Genomic DNA, 18,853 nt, shown 5'->3' with positions numbered 1-18,853 from the left:
GGTCAGGTTGGTTTGGAAACCTTTTGTTTCCTTAAAAACTGAAATAATGAAAAATATCCTTTTTGAATTTTTACTCAGACTATTGCTGTATGATATACAAAAATAACATCATAATCTATAACATATCTACATGTTATGTTATGTGAATGCTTTTCATAGTGCAGTTTCTTCTGATTATATGTTTTATTACCCATGGCATTTTAACACAACAAATAGAATTTGGTCAGAAATAAGGTTGGGCTACAACAGGTTATATTTCTCTGCAGACATTGGCTCAGACAAAACCAATCTAAACTGATCATAATCAGCACAAACGTGGATTTATTTTTACAAAACCACGTTGACAATCCAGAACAAGATTTAGCCATATGAAAAAAATTAACACAGCCAGTCATCAATTGTTTATGACACAGGCTAATGAAATGGAGTTACTAGGTCAGTACCACATCCTTTGCTAAGCTAGACAGATTCATATCAATCATAAGTGTAAAAAATATTGAAATAAAGACCAAATCTTAAATGGTCTTTATTTGTATCCCACAAGCTTTTAAAAGTGCGCAGTTCGGCCTGGTCTCATGCCCATGTGCACTTTTATAAGTTTGGTTTTTTGTGTATGTGGTTCCGAGAACTGACGGTTTGACGGAACAAACCCATCCCGCCGCGTCCGCCGTGACATCCGCCGTGCTCCTGAGCATCACGCCAAGACAGGTATTTCTTTTTCTCAAAGTTGGCTAAAGTGTAAAAGTATTCAGACACTAATATTTTTGATAAAAACATAAACTTCAATGTTTATTATGCACTACTGCGATGTGGAAGTAAAATACATTGTTTTTACTTCCCCCCCCCCCCAAATAAAAATCTAAAAAGTGTGATGCGTAATTTAGTTTATAAGTGAAAGAAAATGACAAAGCACTCGTAATAAAACAGTCAATCATCTCATGAAGGAGACAAACAAATCAAACACTGCTCATTTTATTTGTTCAAATTTATTAGATATTCTGTTATGCTCCATTGTCTAGACCTTCCATCACAGCCTGAAAGCTATGAACAAGGAAAAAGGTACTAATTGTTTTACATTCACTACTAATTCCCCTGAATGTTTGCCTTATCAGAAAGAGAAAATTGAATACATTGTGAATCTTTGTCTTTCAAAAAACAAAAAAAGAAAACATAAAAAAACCCCAGTAGATTTCGCAAGTGCTTATTCATGATTACAATAAGAAAACAGTATTTTTGGACTCCATCTCCCCCCCGCCCCCCTTATATGCTCCAAGCCCTTTCCTCCTTACAGTATCCGTTGGCTGGGATAACTCCGCTGATTCCACTCCCGTCATGACCAGACTCCCGGGCTTTTCACTCCTCATCTCATAAATCAGAGGTCCAGCTGGGGGGAGTCTGATTGTGAGGGGAAGTCCGCCCCTTTAACTGTTCACCTCGTCTGATGCGGTTCAAGAAACTCGCAAGAAAAAGTTGGCGAAAATAAAGTGTTTTAAAAAAAAATTAAAAATTAAAACCAAAGATGCAAATCAAGCTTTAGTCAAACCATTTGTCCTCATGTACTGGTGATATCGACATCTGTCCCTCTTATGCATGTAGAGCTACACATTCATAAGCGTGGATGAGGTACGGTCGGCTCCGCTTTACACACAGGGCTGATTTCACCTGCCGTTAAGAAATCAGAGCGATATTGTAAATGAATAAACCTGACGATGCTAGTAGCCCAGTGGCGCTCATATCTACAGTTTGTCCGCTTTGTTCTCGGATTTCATAAAGAGCACGCTTACAGTCAAGCTTTCATGTAACTTTGTGACAAAACTCAATTTTAGAGACACCAGATCACAGCCTTAAAGCCACAACACTAACTACATTTTTACCCCAAGCTCAAAATAATAATAAAAATGATAATACTAAAAAAAAAAAAGCAACATCTAAACCCCAACCTACAGATGTGAAAATCTCATGTAACGAAGCCAACAGAATCGCTTCAAAGTCTAGAGCGATTTCCAAACTTAGCCTAAATTAGAATAAACAAAATCTTTAGGCTCATTTCCTGGATACATAAACGCAAATGGAGGAAACAAAAACAAAACAAAAAAAATCCCCAACAAACATGGCAGATCAGCCTGGACCCATTTCTGACAGTTGAGAAATTTCAGATTTTGGATACATAATCACACATATATTTATTTGCAAAAGAAGAGAGGGGAAAAAAAAAAAACCCTAACCCAATTCATGCGCGCAGCGATGCACACTCACACTTTAGTTTTGCTTTGTTTTGTTGTGGAGGCTGGGTGAGCCGTCCGGTTAAAGCCCTAGCCGTAGGAGAGAAGGCCATGCAGCGACAGCGTGAGGCAAAGTTCAGAAGGCTGGTTTAACCTGGATTTGAAGCTATCCATCTCAATCCCACTCCAAAAAATTAAATTAAATAAAAAAAACAAAACCAGACAGTCCTTTAAGAGTGAAGGCAGTTAGAAACACTGACGAGCACACACATGCTCACGCTGACACAAGTAGAAGGTGCTCCCTTGCACTCTGAGCGCAGTAGAACTGAGAGAAGCTGCACTGCAGCTACTACATGCAGCGACGGGTAAAAAAAAATGCTTTTTAAAAAAATACAGATTCCACTGTTTGACAAAAAACATGTGGCGTTTGAATGCGGAGGAAAAATAAATGTTTGATATCATCAAAACCACCTCAAGACTTCCAAACGGTGGGGGAAAGTATTCCCAGGAAACTGTCAGACAGACGGGACAGCAGGATGAAGCAGAGGAGCGGAAAACAAACGAGCTTCGAGGACAAAGCGAAGCAAATGGACAGCAGTGAGGGGGAAGTAAAACAGAAACAGTTATATTACAAGACAGGGTAAAAGCGGTCCGACACCTGCTTAAATAAACTGAATTTGTGGTGCCGACCTGTGAAGCTAGAAAACAACATTCTAATTTAAAAGGCTTGGCTTCTGGAGTCATAGTTTACAGACCTGAATAAAAACAAAGCCCATTAGAATCAACTAACAATTACATATCAGGCAATTTTATGTTCTGTGCAATTTTTTTTTTTTTTTTTCAATACATGTATGCAAAAACCTTTTTTTTTCTTACATTTTCTTATATGCTTTTTTTTGTGTGTGTGTGTGTGTGTTAACTGAGTGAACAGGAGGCTTGTGACAGGGATGGGATCTGTACAGTACTGTTAACCAATCGCATCAAACCCCCTCAATGAATCATGTGAGACGGGACGAGAAGAGGCGAAGTCGGGGGGGCCACTTTCTCAGCAGGGTGGGCGCGTCTCTGATGACATCATCATGACAGGGTTTGGTTGATTTGCCTCACTGCTCATGAGCAGCACTGGTGCCTCGAATCGGACCTGTTTTACGCAGCTGGAGGTGCGGGGGAGAGAGAGAGGAGAGAGAAACGGCATTTCTGCGAGTTAACGAGAGCCGACTGGCTGGATGTGGGCACACTCAACATCAATGCGCATGTTTTGTTAGCGGCGACGCTCATGCAGCCCACTGAAGGAGGCAAATTCAGGTTAGCTTCATTTCCATTAGGCATGGGCCAGCTACCAGTGTGGAGGAATGGAAAACCACCGGTGTTTTCCTAGAATACTGTTAAAGCCGTTTAAAGCGCTTTCAGTTCGCTGCCCCTCCCCAATCTGATGCTGCACATTGTCCGTCAGCTGGCTAAAAAGAAAAAAAAAAGAGGCTACTAATTAGTGTTAATTTAGACCAGGTGTCTGCAACTGTTACAAATCCAAATAAAAATATTTTGCCCCCAGTCCAATTAAATAAAACTCATTGAATGTTAAATAAAACGTATAATTTTCGGTTGGTATTTACTATAGGAAATTTGCTGTTTTTATAGAAACATTATTTTCATTTTTAGACTTTAAAACAAATTCAAACTTGAGGTTGGATACGTTTTCTTCTATTGGATGTCGATATCAACCGAATGAGAAATCAGAAAATAACCGGGACTTTTTGCATAATTCTGTTGAAAAAGTTCAGTCGAATTATTCCATGAAAAAAAAGTCAGAAAACGATTAAAACATGCATAGATCTCTATTCAGAAGCAGTTATTTTTTTAGCTAAACTTTTAATCAGCCATTAGGAAAGTCTCAAAGAGTCACTGGTGAAAATATTTTAAGTGTTGGAACTACAATCCCGTAAAAAAAAAAGAAAAGAAGAAGCCGTTTAATTTAAGAAATTTATGCTCCGTTTATTGTTGAGTAGGTTAGAAAAGAAAAAAAAGAAAGAAATCGACATTTTTGGTGATTTTAGAGTTTAAAAATGAAATTTATTTTGACTCAAAAACTTTGGCCTATAGCCATTTTTCAATTCCACTAACTTCACCACACAGCTAAAGTGCTTTCTGATTGGTGGAGGCAGCAGATTAGTTCCGTTTCCCATGGCAACCTGCTTCCTTTAACACACTAATACTATATGTAGGAGCTGTTCATTCTACTTCATTGCTTAAGATTATATGCCAAAATAAAATGTAAAAACAATCGCCACAGATAACACATATTTAAAATGTTGATGCTCAAAGTTATCATACTTTGTGAATCTCCAACCGGCCCATGCCTAAATTAACCAATTAAAAAACAGGAAGAAAACAAAAACGAGATCAGAGGAAAACAAGATGAGACAAAACTTTATGAGCTGGAAGAAAATATTAGAATGGAAGTGAGAAAGATGTAAACGAACTGCAGACAAAAAAAAAAACCCACTGAAAAACATGCAGAACCCGACCCTGTTCTTCATATATGGACCTCTCAGTAACTCTAACCAATTACACATCAGAGGCTCCTAAACTGTCCAGTTATATTTAGGATTTCCAGCAAAAACAGCTCAACCTGATCCTGACATTTTTGTAGATGCAAAATAGTTTTGCATCCACCACTTTTAAAGATCAATATCTGAAAATTTTGAGACTAAAAGGAAGCTTTTCTGTTAAATGAATGATTTAAACATGATACTTCACAGTGTCCACATCTAAAGCTTTAAAAAATATCTTTCAAGGGAAAATTATTTTCTATCATTTAGATAGAACTTCAGCAGAGGTTCTTCAGTTATTTCTAATTTTTTTTAATAGAAATAACTGCTCTGTTAAGACGTAATTTTCAGGCCGGGTTAACACAAACTGGTGGGTCCATGGCAGAAAAACAGGGTTTATTAGTGAAAAGCAGAGCGATGTCAGAGGTGAAATGAAGCACAAACATCTGGTCGGACAAAAAGTGAAACAGACGGGCTGGGTGACGAAGTGAGCAAGATGAGGGAGGTCGGTCCATGCAGAACTGCCACCTCTCCTGGCCACAAACTTACTCAGCCTGCTTCTAGTGTCTGACCTACAGGGCAGCGCCTCTACTCGTCTGTTGCCGTGGTGCCTCGCACGTCACCTTTCTGACGCATCTGATTAGGGAGTAAACGCAGGTTAAGTCAGGAACGCTCACTGTGAAGGGCTGTCTCCTGCAGGCTGCTGAAATTACAACAAAAGTCTAGAAATCTGAGGGAGAAAAACAAACTGGGCGTCTGCTTAAGTTGCTGTGACTCATCACAGAAACAGGGCAGCGTGTTCTAGTTCAGGTCTGAATGTATTACCTCCTCTAGCTCTTTCTGGGTCTCCTCCTCCATCCGCCGGATGTCCTCCATAGTCAAACCGACCCATTTGTCAATCCAGCAGAACAGCTGACGGTGGAAGTTGGTGAAAATTCGCTTTTCTTGCTGGGAAAAAAAAAAAAAAAAGAAAAAAAGAGAACAGGACAAACGTGATTTAAATGACAGTCCCTCTTTATGGGCATCTATAAAGATCTACAAAGCAGGTGGACTGTTGTTCCAGAAAATTTTTTTTTAAAATACTTGTAAAAGTATTCATACTGTAACATTTACACTTTCTTTAAATTGGAACAAAACTGTAGGATGAAATGGAAATGAGTTGAAAGGTTTTTCCAAAAACATAAATAATGAAAACTGTTGTTTCCAACATTTTTCCTCAGTCCCAAAATTAAATCCTGTGGCTCACCTAATGCCTGGTTCACACGGCAAGATTTTGAAATTATCAGCTGATCTCACAAACCTGAGAGATCCCCCACACACGACGATGTGTGGCGTCCAGCAACACACCACACACAAACTGACTTCACTCACCAACATTCAACTGTCCGACAGGAAATCTCGCAAAACTTCTCGAGTTCAAAAGTGACTTTGGTGTAAACAAACTTGGCCGACTGGGAAGAAGCAATGGTGACAGTTTGTGGACAATATTTATTTCTAGAAAAGGACCTCCAAAAGCAGGACGTGGACTACACCGCAAGGCATTCTGGGTAAATGCAACCAAACAAACATGCAAGTCTAGCATGTTTAGCACACAAAGATAAAAAAAATCCTACAGCTGCTAAAATTAGACGCCACTCCATTTTGTTTACATTTTGTGAAAAGGGAAGTTGGGCTCCTTTCTTCTTCAGGGGTTTTGTGTCATTTCCTTCAGTGGTTCTTGATGCAGCGCCACCACAGGCGAGGAGGGAAACAGGTTTTCCAAAAGGTTTGACACTGAGCATTGTGAAACAGAACCACAGCAGCTGAAAAGGCAACAAATGTAACAATTTTGGTCCCAGATTGAAGTGAGTCTACCGGACTATCGGATGTGAAAACACCCTTAAATCGGAGCAGCACTGACATCATTCTGAGCTAACCAGATCTCTAACTACACAGCACACACGGCAGGAATATCTCTTAAGAGCCATCCTGATAATCTGGGCGTCCTTAAGAAATTCTGAAGGGGAAAATCGGTAGAAAAATCTCACCGTGTGAACTAGGGGTAGCCTGAAACATAAAGAAGTCTTAAGCATGTGTGATAAAGAGCAGTGTACGGTACCCTGTGGATGAAGTTTTCCACTTTGGTCTGCAGACCCCACCATCTGAACTTGACAGTGACCAGTTTATATGCACACATGTAAGGACAATCTGGCTTCAGCTCGTTCTGAAGGGACACATCAGCGGAAAACAGAGGTGATCAATAACAGCTGTCACCAGGCCATGAACAAACCCGATGGGGCTCGTTGTTCATGGCAGGTACCTTCCAATCGGGACCCAGCGGTCCTCTGCCCGTCCTGGGGGAGTGGAAAAGGGAGGGGTCTTCTTCTGGCTTGTAGTCCTGAAAGAAAAAGAACTAAAATGTTCAAATTCCTGCTGCAGACAAATTAAAATAGTAGGCAGAAAACACAGACTTTTTTTTTTGTTTTAGTGGCGACAGCTTGTGAAAACAAAGCATTGTAATGAAGAAAGGAAATGGTTTGTGTGTCACTGCAGCTTTAAAAGGTTGACCTTTCCGGGAAGGGAATCCTGTCCACAGAGTAAATAAAGCAAGGAAAAGTCAAACACAGTGAGACCATCTAATGATTTCCAAATTAGCAGGACATAGTTTGACAAGCCCAGTGAAATTTGAAAAAGTATAAATCTCCATTTCATTTTTTACTCCAACCTCATCCAAGGTTGTGGTTCTGCTTTAGTCTGTCAGCTCTGCTGTAAAAAGTAGGTGAATACTGGGAACAGATGGACATTTAAGTTTAGCTGCGTCCAACACGCTGATCCACTTAAGTCATTACTGTACAAGAACCAATGTAAGAAAGGCAGGTCCAAGAGAGACGCATCTGCAGTGAAATGTCTTATCAAACCTCACTCAATTTTAAACAGCCACTGTTCAGCGATGACCAATCAGAATAAGGTCTTTCAAACGGTGCACATTTGTCTCTGCTACTACTTATTGTTCTGTACTACTTATTAAAAAGTACATACTGTTCTGTTGGCTAATTTTATAGAAAAAAACATTATGAATTGGTGTTTAAGGCAGAGCACAGGAGGGGGAGGTTGTTAAACGGTACCAAGCCAACAAAGATGTAACCAAAGTTTTGTGTAAAAGTAGTTCACTGTGTGAAAGATCAAGTTCTTTTCTCGCACAACCAAAATTACCTTGATCACATTTTAACTTCATATCAACTACCTCCAGTGCAACCCCCCTCCTTCCCCCAGAAATCAATAAGTATGGTGTCTACATTTGTTGTTGCAATCTGCTGTCCAGGAAGAAGACTCTCAATGTTTCTATTGTAATTTGAAGAGTTTTCTAGTTTAAATGTCTTCAAATTTAAACCAATAAACGTCTTCCGTTTTTTTAACTTCAGAGGTTTAACTGAACCCTGACGTATCGGAAGCGGTCCGACTCACCCCTGGGGCTACTTCGTCTTTGCTTGCAATATCTATGCGCACCACATCTACGGTCCTCCATGTCTCCTCATCCAGGTCGTGCACCTAAAACAAAAACAATTACTGCTTCATCAAAATGCAACCAGGTTGTCAGGAACAGACGAGACCTTTCCTTATGCCAATGCTTAAAAATGATAATTAGACCTGGAAGTATGGAATATGTTTAACATGGTCTGCTTCTGTCAGTTTATCTCACACAGAATTATTACTCCTGTTTTCTTTTACAGGCAGTAGATGTGTTTTAAATCAAGCCATGATCTCTTATAATTCAAGAGATTTTTTGTTACCACTTGCGCTGAAGAAATGTAATGATTATATATTGCAGGGTTTCCCCCAGAAAACTCGCTAAGCCCAGTGGTCGGGGCGCCGAGGCGCTCCACCGTGTTTTTGTGTTAGAAGATGTTAAGCAGACAGGAAATGTAAAAATATTACTGGGTAATTATATGTTACGGGACGACATTGCCAGTGAAACGATATTTCAACCCACAACTAGTCTTAAATCAAAAAACACAATCAAAATGAATATCAGGTATTTGCATTTCTGTTTAATCCAAATTAAGTCAGAGGCTCCATGAGGCCCCCCAGGCCTTCAGGGCCCCATAAATGCTAATATTTTAACACAGACTACAGATATATAAACAGGGGCGCCGTATATGGGGAAAAGTTAGGACAATTCCAAGGGCCCCTCACCAACAGGGGCCCTCCACAATTTTTTTTTCATAGAAATTAAATAAAATGGGGCCCTGTCAATTACAAAATTAATCATATTGTGTTTTCTAAAATTGTTTTTATGTTGCATTACTTTAGCCAGTAATAGTATTTCAGGGAGGAGGTGGATTAGATTGATCTTTTCACAGATTATCTGTCTCATAACAAACTGTCATGACATGATGACAGCTTTAACAAATATGGAGAAACCACATTTTTTAATTAAAGTTATATACTGCAACTTGAATAAAATGCAACTACATAGCATTGTTTGAGAAGTCTGGATTGTTTAATGTATATTTTGCACGTTACCTATGACTGATGCTTGTGGGGAGAGACATTTCAGTAATAGAAGAAATTTAAGCAACTTATTTGTATACTGTATGTGAACTGTTGTATGTAAAATTTATGAGCAGTAAATATTGTCTTAGTATCAGTATTGGACCAAAGAAAGCAAGGCAGGTACAAGCCTTTAAAATTGTGATGCTTTTTGTGGGTCAAACAGACTCAAAAAATTGTAAAAGCAGCTGTGCAGGAGGGCCCAATCCAATACTTTGTCATGGGGCCCAAGATTCCTGGCGGCACCCCTGTATATCTATATATATCTAAATATCTCTCCCTATATATATATATATATATATATATATATATTGGCCAACGTATGCAAAAAACGGACCAAGACTCATGAAACAAGAAGACACTAGAAGTTTCATGGGAGCATGATTGGATGCTGCATTATGGAGAAATATATAATCCACTGTTTATACATTCACAATCCTGATTATTTCCTTACTTACGTTTTCTATTGTTCCCATGTCGGGTTTGTGCCACGTCTCGATCTTTATCATGAAGTCGTCTTTCATGTACTCGTTCTGAAAAAGCAGAACAGAAAACAGATTCAGTCCGAGCGTAATGCGTCGGTCTTGGCTATAATCAGACGGATCGTGCCCCACGCTGACCAGCGGCGCTCATCTCAGCATGGCGGGTTAGCTAAACACCATGAATGGAGGGTCGCGACAGACACACTTAAAGCCCACAGTTTAATCCAATTAGCAAAGCAGACTTTGGACTCAAAGTGCAGTGGTGATGTTGCATCGCTCAGCTCTGATCCATTTTAAACCTCAGCAGCAACTGTTAGCTAGCAGGTAACTGGAACGCTGGCCAATGAGTAACGCTTCTAAAATGGAGTTGGATACAGTTACATTAAATAACAATGGAAACAAATATCCACATTCATAGGGGTTATACATGTAGAAATAATGGCACTAAATATTTAAAAAATATAAAAAAATCAAACAGTGCTTGATTAAGAGTTCCTACACATAAAACAGATGCAATACCATTTATTTTAGTTATGCTGCTGCTCCAACAACAGTTTTGGTAGGTCTGCTGTTGTGCTGAAATCTTTTGGTTTTCAAATCATGGTCTGAACAGAGCTGTGATGTATTCAAACCGTGGCATATCGTCTTATAACCTGACCCTGATTCTCCACAACCGTCTCCCTGATCTGTCTGCTCTGCTCCTCACTCTCTATGATGTTGCTTGTTCGTGAACGTTCTGACATCAATTCTTCCAGAAATAGGAAAAGAGGATTAAATCACAACTATTATCACAATAGCAAAGTTGGCAAGAAACTTCGAAGGATTTGATGCAATAAATGGTTTATTTTAAGTTCCAGTAATATACTTTCACTGGCCATACTTTAGGTATGGTTTTAAGGGAAGCTAAAGCTAAAGCTCACAAATAACATTCTGGTTATTGTGATTGCTTTCAGCAAGTAAAATGTAAGACTTTTTAAGACCTTTTTTAATGCCATCTTGAATCAAATTTAAAACCTGGAAAATTTAAATATATAGTTGGCCGATCCTGCTGTATTACAGTCAAGCATAACAAGAGAATCGCACACTGAGGTACATTCAAGTTTTGTTTTCGTCTATTGAATATAAAGCAGTAAAAGTGATCCATGGTTCAAAAGCCATATGAATACATGCAAAAAAAAAAACAAAAAAAAAACAATAAAAAGACATTTACTGAATATGTCATTAACAGCCAATTGGTGTTAAATAAAAAAGCTAGCTGGATTATATTAGTAGCTAGTTAGCAGTAGCATCAACTGTGTTGAGTCACAACGAAGGTGTCTGAATGTGACTCAAACTTTTGCCTGACAGAAAAGACCCGCCAACAAAAAAGAAAAAATATGACACAGAAAAAAAACATCTGTGATTAATGTAAATAAGGCAGATTGACCTTTTTCTTTTTTAAAGATATTTAAGGCCTTAATTTTAGTTACACAAATTTAAGACTACGTTTTTTCCTAACTTATTCTAATTTATTATATTCACTAATTGGCTGACTTCTAAATGTCATTGATAACACTGTATTTTATTTCGCAGCATTAGAGTAAAGTGAACTCAGTAGAAATGATTGCCAGTTTTCATATTTTATATATATATAAACTTTCACTTCATTGTTATGTATGAAGATTGGCTTCAATGCTAATCTATTAAACCCAAACAACATACATTGAAGTTGGATAGTTTTGGTTCATATCTCAAAAATTTAGATATGAATACTTTTTCAATGAGACATCATCTAACTTATTAAAACAATCACTCGTTCACCTGAAACTTTTCACACGATCCTATCAAAACAAAATAAAAGGTTCTTTTAGTCTAAAGTGATCTGAACTCCATCCTATTTTCCTGAGATGAGATTCAACAAATTGTAATCAGGATGAATAAAAGCTTTATTAAAAGACTGTAAACTCACCGTCACAACTGAACAGCAAGGAAGGAAAGGCAGAAAGAGGGAAGAGATAAAAAAATATCATTAGTACAAAAAAAAAGAACAAAGTTTCAGGATATGCAAACCAACAAGTCCATTACTACACCATTGTCATTATTATTATTACACTATGAAAGCGGAGCGTAACCGTGAGTTTGTTTCTGTTCAGTGTGAACTTACTAGTGCGGCAGTACGGGTAAGCGTTCCAAGCTTTTTCGTGAAAAACTAATGCTCCCTCTGGTGCAATCATCTTCACATACCCAGGAACTTTACTGCAGTCAGAGAGACACAAAGAACATTTTTACACAAATAAGACATATAAATTCATAAATATTACAGTGGGTAGTTTGTAACAGCCTCTAGTCTATTTTATTATACTCAACGGCTTCTAATGCAGTTTTTAGTGTTAAAGTCTAATCACTAAGCCAAGCAGGAGGAACACGGATCAGAGCTGTGATTCTTCAGGAAGACTTGATTTGTTAAGGCATAACTAGATAAAGTGTGTGTTGTCATTTTCCACGTTTTACTCCTTCTGTTCATGCACTAGTTTTCTGATTTTGCTTTGAAAACATTCAGCCATGTTGCTGAAGTCGTCCTGTGTTCTGTTGTAGACTGCAATATGAAAAGCTCTGGCCACCAAAGGTAGATTAGAGTCCTGCAGTACACGTCTGTCATAAAAACACAGCACAGATGATATGTTTGGCTGACTGAACATTTAAAGAATGCTGTCAATGTAATTAGCAATCACACCAGTCAACAGAAAGACACAGGCAGGTTCAAACATGAATCTTAATAGACTCGCTTCTCACAAGTTTCAGATTCTGTTAGTGTGCACCAAAAAGGACAAAAGAGCTGTCTGAATGTCAAATAGAGCAGCTGGATTATGGAAAATTCAAATGACTTTGGTAAATGTGGAAAATTACTATTATTCACTGGAATTAATACAGGAGTTTTCAAAAATACTGTGTGTATTGCACCCAAACTAATGAACAAAAACCCTAGGGCCTGTAGAAATCTCTTCATTTTATTTCCATTTGCATTTCTCTATTTTCCATGTTTTGGGTGAGGCAGGATGCCCCCTGGACTGGTTTCCAGAGCAACACCAGGTAGTCACGTTTCTGGACTATGGGAGGAAACCGGAGTACCAGGAGGGAACTTGTGAATGCACAGGGAGAACATGCAAACTCCATGCAGGACGGCAGGCTGGAACTGAAAGCCTGGTGTTTAATGATCTGTCAAGACCCATAGGTAGTTTCTCTGATTTTCAACATTTAACAGAGTAATTACACAAATACAATCACCTCTTTAGATGATATATTTTGTGTGTATATTGTCCCTTCTCCCCTTCCTTCTCGTACGGTTCATTTTTCAGAACTTCGATTCCTTCTCCTCCTCCCGTCTCATTCTTGCTAGCCTCAGCCACAGAGTACAGTTGCCCTACTTGATACTGTAGAAAAAAAAATAATAATAAAAGCAAAACAATAATGCAAATGTCACAAATCCTTACAAAGTAGAACAAAAACTAAAGATTAAGCAGAGAAGCAGCAGTTCCACTAAAAGACACCAGAGGCTGCAAGTTTCTGGACAAAATGTTTTGACTCAAATGAAGCATTTAGTACCAAAAAAAACAAAGACAATATCACTCACCTCTTCGACAGAGACCGGCAACACGACACGGCTGGGAGGGAAAACAGGGAAGACGTAGAAAAACTGATGTCAGACACAAGCAAAACAATGAGAAGTCACAAAACTCAGGAAAGGAGTGTTAGAAGAGAGCCTGTTGCAATAAACCAATGAAAACAAGATGCATCATTTCTGTTTACATGATCGTTTTTCTCTTCCTACCAAAGATTGGATGATAAAAGTCTTCAGTATCAACCAGCCTCATGGTTTAAGATCGATTTTGTTTGCAGAGAGTTCAGTATGCATTTTATTGTTTTTTTTTTTGTTGTTGTTGTTTTGGGTGTCCTCTACATTTACTTTGGACATTTAGAATGTCTTCCCTTCCCCGTCGATGAGATGGGTATAGTTTGTCATAATTAAATTACTTGAAAATGGTCTCATAACAATATTATCGTTTACTGTAATAACTTCTAGGACAATTTATTGTCCAGGAACATTTACTATGATGACAGGTGTAGTTATAAGTTGATGAAACGTATTGTTTTAAAAAGATTCTGTCTTACTGTTCCTAAAGTCTTTTTCATTGAATTTTATTTTCCAGCCAGAGAACATTTTCTAGCTATCTAAAGCTAAATTAATGTAAGAAAACTAATCTTTTTAAAGGTGCAGGCTCTGTTCTGGTATCACTGTTTTTTGTGGGGAGGTGTGTGTGTGTGTGTGTGTGTGGGGTGGAGGGGTTCAGTTGCTCAGCAGGATTTTGAAGGCGTGTCTACTGCTTACATATCGCAACTTAAGCATGGCATTCGTAAAGCGAGAACCTTGTGGTGGTAAAAGTGTTGTGCTGTGACTCCCACCTAGTGCACACTTGCCAATTTGGCTCCTTCTCAAGCTGCTCTGCTGCCTCAAAGGACTCATCAAATTCAACCCACTGTTCTGACTTTGTGCTTTGGCCCAAAACACAGGAGCGCTATGAGGAGAAAACAGCAGGAATGCCACAGGGGTTTTAAAAAAAAAGAAGGCCTTTATACAACATGAATATGAATTATGTTTTTGAAGCATATTTCGGTTGCTGTTGAGCTTTTCTGAAAGGGAGAAACCTGTTACATGTGCAAAATAATTTGAGAAAAGTACTGTTAGTTTCTTGGCCAGATTTTGGTCAATGTGAATAAGAGTGAGAAATTTTATGACCTATCACTTTTTTTAACCAAGACGTCCATTTAGAATTCAGCTGAACCTTTCAACCTTTAGGAAATCTCAGAGTTAGCTAGAGTCAGCTGCTGGTTTCGATTAGCTAACAAAGCTAACAAAGCTAAAGGTGCTAACCGCTTAGCTAAGACGCTAAACACAGTTTAAATGTCCACTCAGATCATTTTGGCTTTTACATAATGTGACGTGGCCTCTGATTAGAACATGAATATTGACAGTGTGGTCAAGGGCGTAAATCCCATCTCATTATTAGAGGGACCATAAACAGGAAAATATCATAAGACCAATTTTGGGGGGATCGGCGAAGTTACAGTGAAATGTAACGTAAAATATGGTTTAAAAAGTTTTTAAATCACATTCAAGTTGCAGCACCAAAATTACTAGTAATGCACATCAAATGTGTTTTTCTAAGTAAGCAAACTGTTGAGAAGTAAAACTAAAATTCAAATGTTGCTTAGATATGAGTTTTGTTCAGTCTGACTGATCTAATCTCTGCTACACCTTTACAAACATTTAAGGTTCTAAAAAAAAAAAAAATAATGAGTAACTGCTCTTAATACAATTCCTCATAAACATTAATTTATTCCCAATACAAGTTATGGGCTATTTAAATTATAACTTCAGTTGCTTTATTTTTAAGCCTTTTTTAGTTTTGCCATGTCCTGGATGACTGAGAACCAACAAGAAGATAGAAATGAATATCTGGGGGTATTATAACTTAAACATAACACTTAAAGCACAAGGGTTTATATAGAAAAATATTCAGATTTTATTTTGTGCTTTTAAAGGCTCTACATTGAAGACAGTGAGAAATAAAGGCATAAGTTTCTGTTTCTTCTATCTATTCTCTCTTCTGCTCTCGGCTCCCAGGATCTAAGCTGGGTCCACTTGCTCAGCCTCTTCCTCCCGTTTCAAACTCTTCTAATTATATAAAAGTTAAAAGACCTAAATGTGAATGAGATGTTTGCTACCTTTGACAAAAAAGCTAAAGTCTATGAAAGCAGTGTAGCAGTTTTGCTAATGAGGCAGTTTATTATGATTCAGAAAAAGTAATGAAACAACAAACTGCAGTCTGGTCTTTATTGTTAATGTGTTTCTTCTTATTGAGCAGTGAAACTAAATAAAAGGTTTACATGTCTTTTGTTTTAAGTATTGACTTACTGGAGGGTTTTATGTTTGTACTGCAGAGCCACAGCTAACAGCTAACAGCTAACTTCACAGATATGGGCCAGATATTAGAAAGGGCGCACAAGGGCAGTAGCCCAGGGCACCAATTTTTTGGGAGGGAAAAAAATACTTTTTTTAAAAAAATTTTTACAAATGAATGTTTTTGCACTGTACTTTATATAAAACTTAAGTCAGTGTCAGATGAATAGTAGCAATAGTTTGGGATTTTCATGAACATAAACAAGTGTCTGAAAATTATAAAGTTATAGTAATTTTTTTTTTTTACATGAAGCTACTGCTGCAGGGATGTTTTACACCTACCATGCATCAAGACATGCATATGATGACCAATTAATGCATTGTCATTTGTATCAGTAGAAGAACTTTCCTGTAGTAGATAGGACACCAACACTGTCTCCAGCCCCTCAGGCTGCTCACAGCAAGAGAAAGGGATGTTTTGGGTGGTTTTCATATATATATATATATATATATATAATTTTTTTATATATATATAATTTTTTTATTTTTTTATATATATATATATATATATATATATATATATATATAATAAAGAGATTTTGGACTTGGCTAAAATTAATATCAAGAAATTGGAAACTCGCCACAAATCTCTGGCTGTTTTTCTGTCACCATAGAGTCAATGCCAAGTATTTCTTGAGCTACTGCGCAAATTATGAATTTACTTTTGTTTTTAAATACATGTTTCTTGATAAACATACCAAGTTTAATGCAACTGAGGTGTTTCAACTTAGAGAAGTGATTCACAGCAAGCAGTTACCTTTTATCATTTTACCGTCTGGACACACTCAAGTCTATAATGTGATGAATAATATATCAAAGCCAGATAAGAAACTTGGAACAAGCAAACAAATTTAAAAATGAGTCAAACAAAACCCACATGAAATGTCTTCGGTTTGCGTCAGTTTGAGAGTCAGAACTTCATAAAAATGTTATGCTAAAAAGGTTACCATTTCTGACAGCATGCCATGTCTGCTATTCACACCTAGTGTAGACTTTAGACTGGCCTCCTGATAAAGAACTAGCTGTAGTTGCATATCTTCACTGCGGACAGTAGCAAAGCTACACACTATAACCGCTTTGATGTTAACATAAATAATGTGTCTTTACATATAATCACTACAGGGCAAAAACCACTTTTAACTCTCTTGTGAAAATCAAATATTGATCACGGCTCGCATCTGCCTGTGGTTTCATTGATAAATATGCTTTGAAAAGCGTCGAGAGCAGATTGTGTGTTTGCTCTGACAGACGTTACATTTAGAGGAAAGATGTTGGGCAGAATTAAGTTGTTTTTTATATAAAAGTTCATTTTAGTTTTCAGATGAAAGATTTTTCTCAGTTTTCCTTATAATGTGAAATTATGAAATAAGTTGTTTTTTTTCCTAAATGTATTTTGTAATCAGTCCTTCATGAATTATATTTGTTTTTCGTTTCACTGATGTATTCGGGGGGGTGTATCATATACCATTAGAGATATTTTTTCTATGGTATAAGTTTGTACTTTTGATTAAATTATGCAGATGAACATGAGTGCAAGGTAAGGAGACCATGCTTGAATGGGAAACTTGGAAGTGGATAGATAACATAACTGCAAATAAATATTTAATGTCCTAATGTTTTTTTTTTTTCATTGTAGAGGGTAAAACCTTCACTGACCACTGAAAATGACCGCTCTAACAGCAGATGTGTAACATAGCTATGAAAAAATCACAGCTTAAGGAAAGACAAGTTGACTTTAACTGTAATATTCAATATGGTGTCATTTATGCTGCAGCGTTAATAAGTGTTGCTTTTCTGTTGTACAAAAAAAGTTGTTAGGCATTTTTATGTCTAATTTTTGAGTAAATACTGTTACTGTTACCAGCACATTTTTAAAAGTTACTGGCAAAGTATGTTATTGAATAAAGTGGAGAGGAAAGTAGCTTAAAGCACACACATTTACAGACGGTCACAGAATAAAACAAGTGCCAGTATGTCAAGCCTGTCTGACTTACTATTACAGTACGTCCCAGTGTTAAGTATCTAGATTAGTGGTAATGTTTGAAATTTTCTCCGTCGTTTAAGATTTACATTCAGAGAATCTGGATTAGAAGTCTCAACGAGTTCAGACAAAATCTGGTTAGTGCTCAAAACAACAGGTATGTAGCAGGTATGGGCTAGCCACAAAGTAAGACTTAGGCCTGACATTTATTGAACTGCGAAAAGAACAGGACAATGACTGAGTAGGATGCAATAATATACAACACTCTTTACAGTACACTAAACAACCTAACCATGTTAACCTAGCCGCCCATGACATAAGGCTAATAACTCTCTGCTAACGCCTGTTAAAGTAACAGCAAAGTAACCCTAAACCTAAATGAAAGGGTGCAAATACGGTATGAGCGAGGCTAAATGACCCGACAGCGATTTTGTTGAAGTTCCGCCTTGACATTAAGCTTTAATTCAGCTGTTAGGCGTGTAGGGAATTGTCATGCTAGCAGCTAGTTCGGCTGCTGCAGCTAACGGTGCCACCTAGCATTTCTGGTAAATCCGTCAGAGAAGCAGCCTTAATCTATCACTCACCAGACCACATCTTAACATTACGGCAATTTAAACACAAGGCTCGTTGCTAACAGGCTACGAGCTCCCAGCGCTGGACCCTGCGTAATTAAGCTTGTATTATTATTTTGGTGGCGTTATCTTACTAAACGTGTAGTGTGGTTGTGGGTAACCAGGGCAGCCTTTTAGCGCAAGCCGTTTCCATTAAGGAGCTAATTATCCCCTCCGCTGGTACAACTTGGAGGCTAACGCTAGCTTGCACTAGCAACGCCTGAAAAAGACCGGTGTGTCCCGTTATCCACGTCCTGATCCACCCTGCTCAAAGCTGCCTTTTCACGCTAAAGTGCCCTTAAATACCGACAACGATGGCTTTAAACGAATCATAGGTCTCTAGTTCATGCTAATATCTCTGTATAAAAATGGAAATATCCGGTTTAAAGATGGCAAAATATATCTTTTTAAAAACACTTCAGACTCACTATTCCTTGATGAGCACCATCTTCGTCACCTGGGCTGCGGCTGCGCAGTAGG

General features: G+C 37.9%; 1 protein-coding gene across 2 annotated transcripts; it reads right to left on the bottom strand.

Annotated features, from left to right (window-relative positions):
* Window positions 1-958: 958 nt before the first annotated feature.
* Window positions 959-18,851, bottom strand: LOC102217731 (phosphatidylinositol transfer protein beta isoform-like). Of its 2 annotated transcripts, none has more exons than XM_023338564.1 (12): window positions 18,802-18,851; window positions 13,394-13,424; window positions 13,048-13,193; window positions 11,927-12,018; window positions 11,732-11,739; window positions 9,760-9,834; window positions 8,216-8,299; window positions 7,071-7,148; window positions 6,870-6,974; window positions 5,597-5,719; window positions 5,321-5,407; window positions 959-3,376 (listed from the first exon to the last, which is right to left on the bottom strand). In XM_023338564.1, exons 1-11 carry the CDS (start codon window positions 18,819-18,821, stop codon window positions 5,360-5,362), a joined length of 810 nt encoding a protein of 269 aa, XP_023194332.1. In that variant the 5' UTR covers window positions 18,822-18,851; the 3' UTR covers window positions 959-3,376; window positions 5,321-5,359. The 2 variants fall into 2 exon arrangements, with proteins under 2 accessions (XP_023194332.1, XP_023194333.1); XM_023338565.1 differs by having other exon boundaries at window positions 5,344-5,407.
* Window positions 18,852-18,853: the final 2 nt, after the last annotated feature.

This window comes from Xiphophorus maculatus, chromosome 8 (assembly GCF_002775205.1).
Source record: "Xiphophorus maculatus strain JP 163 A chromosome 8, X_maculatus-5.0-male, whole genome shotgun sequence".
In the NCBI taxonomy this organism is placed as follows: Eukaryota; Metazoa; Chordata; class Actinopteri; order Cyprinodontiformes; family Poeciliidae; genus Xiphophorus; species Xiphophorus maculatus.
Note: the sequence above shows the minus strand (reverse complement) of the source record. Positions and strands in the feature narration are given on the sequence as shown.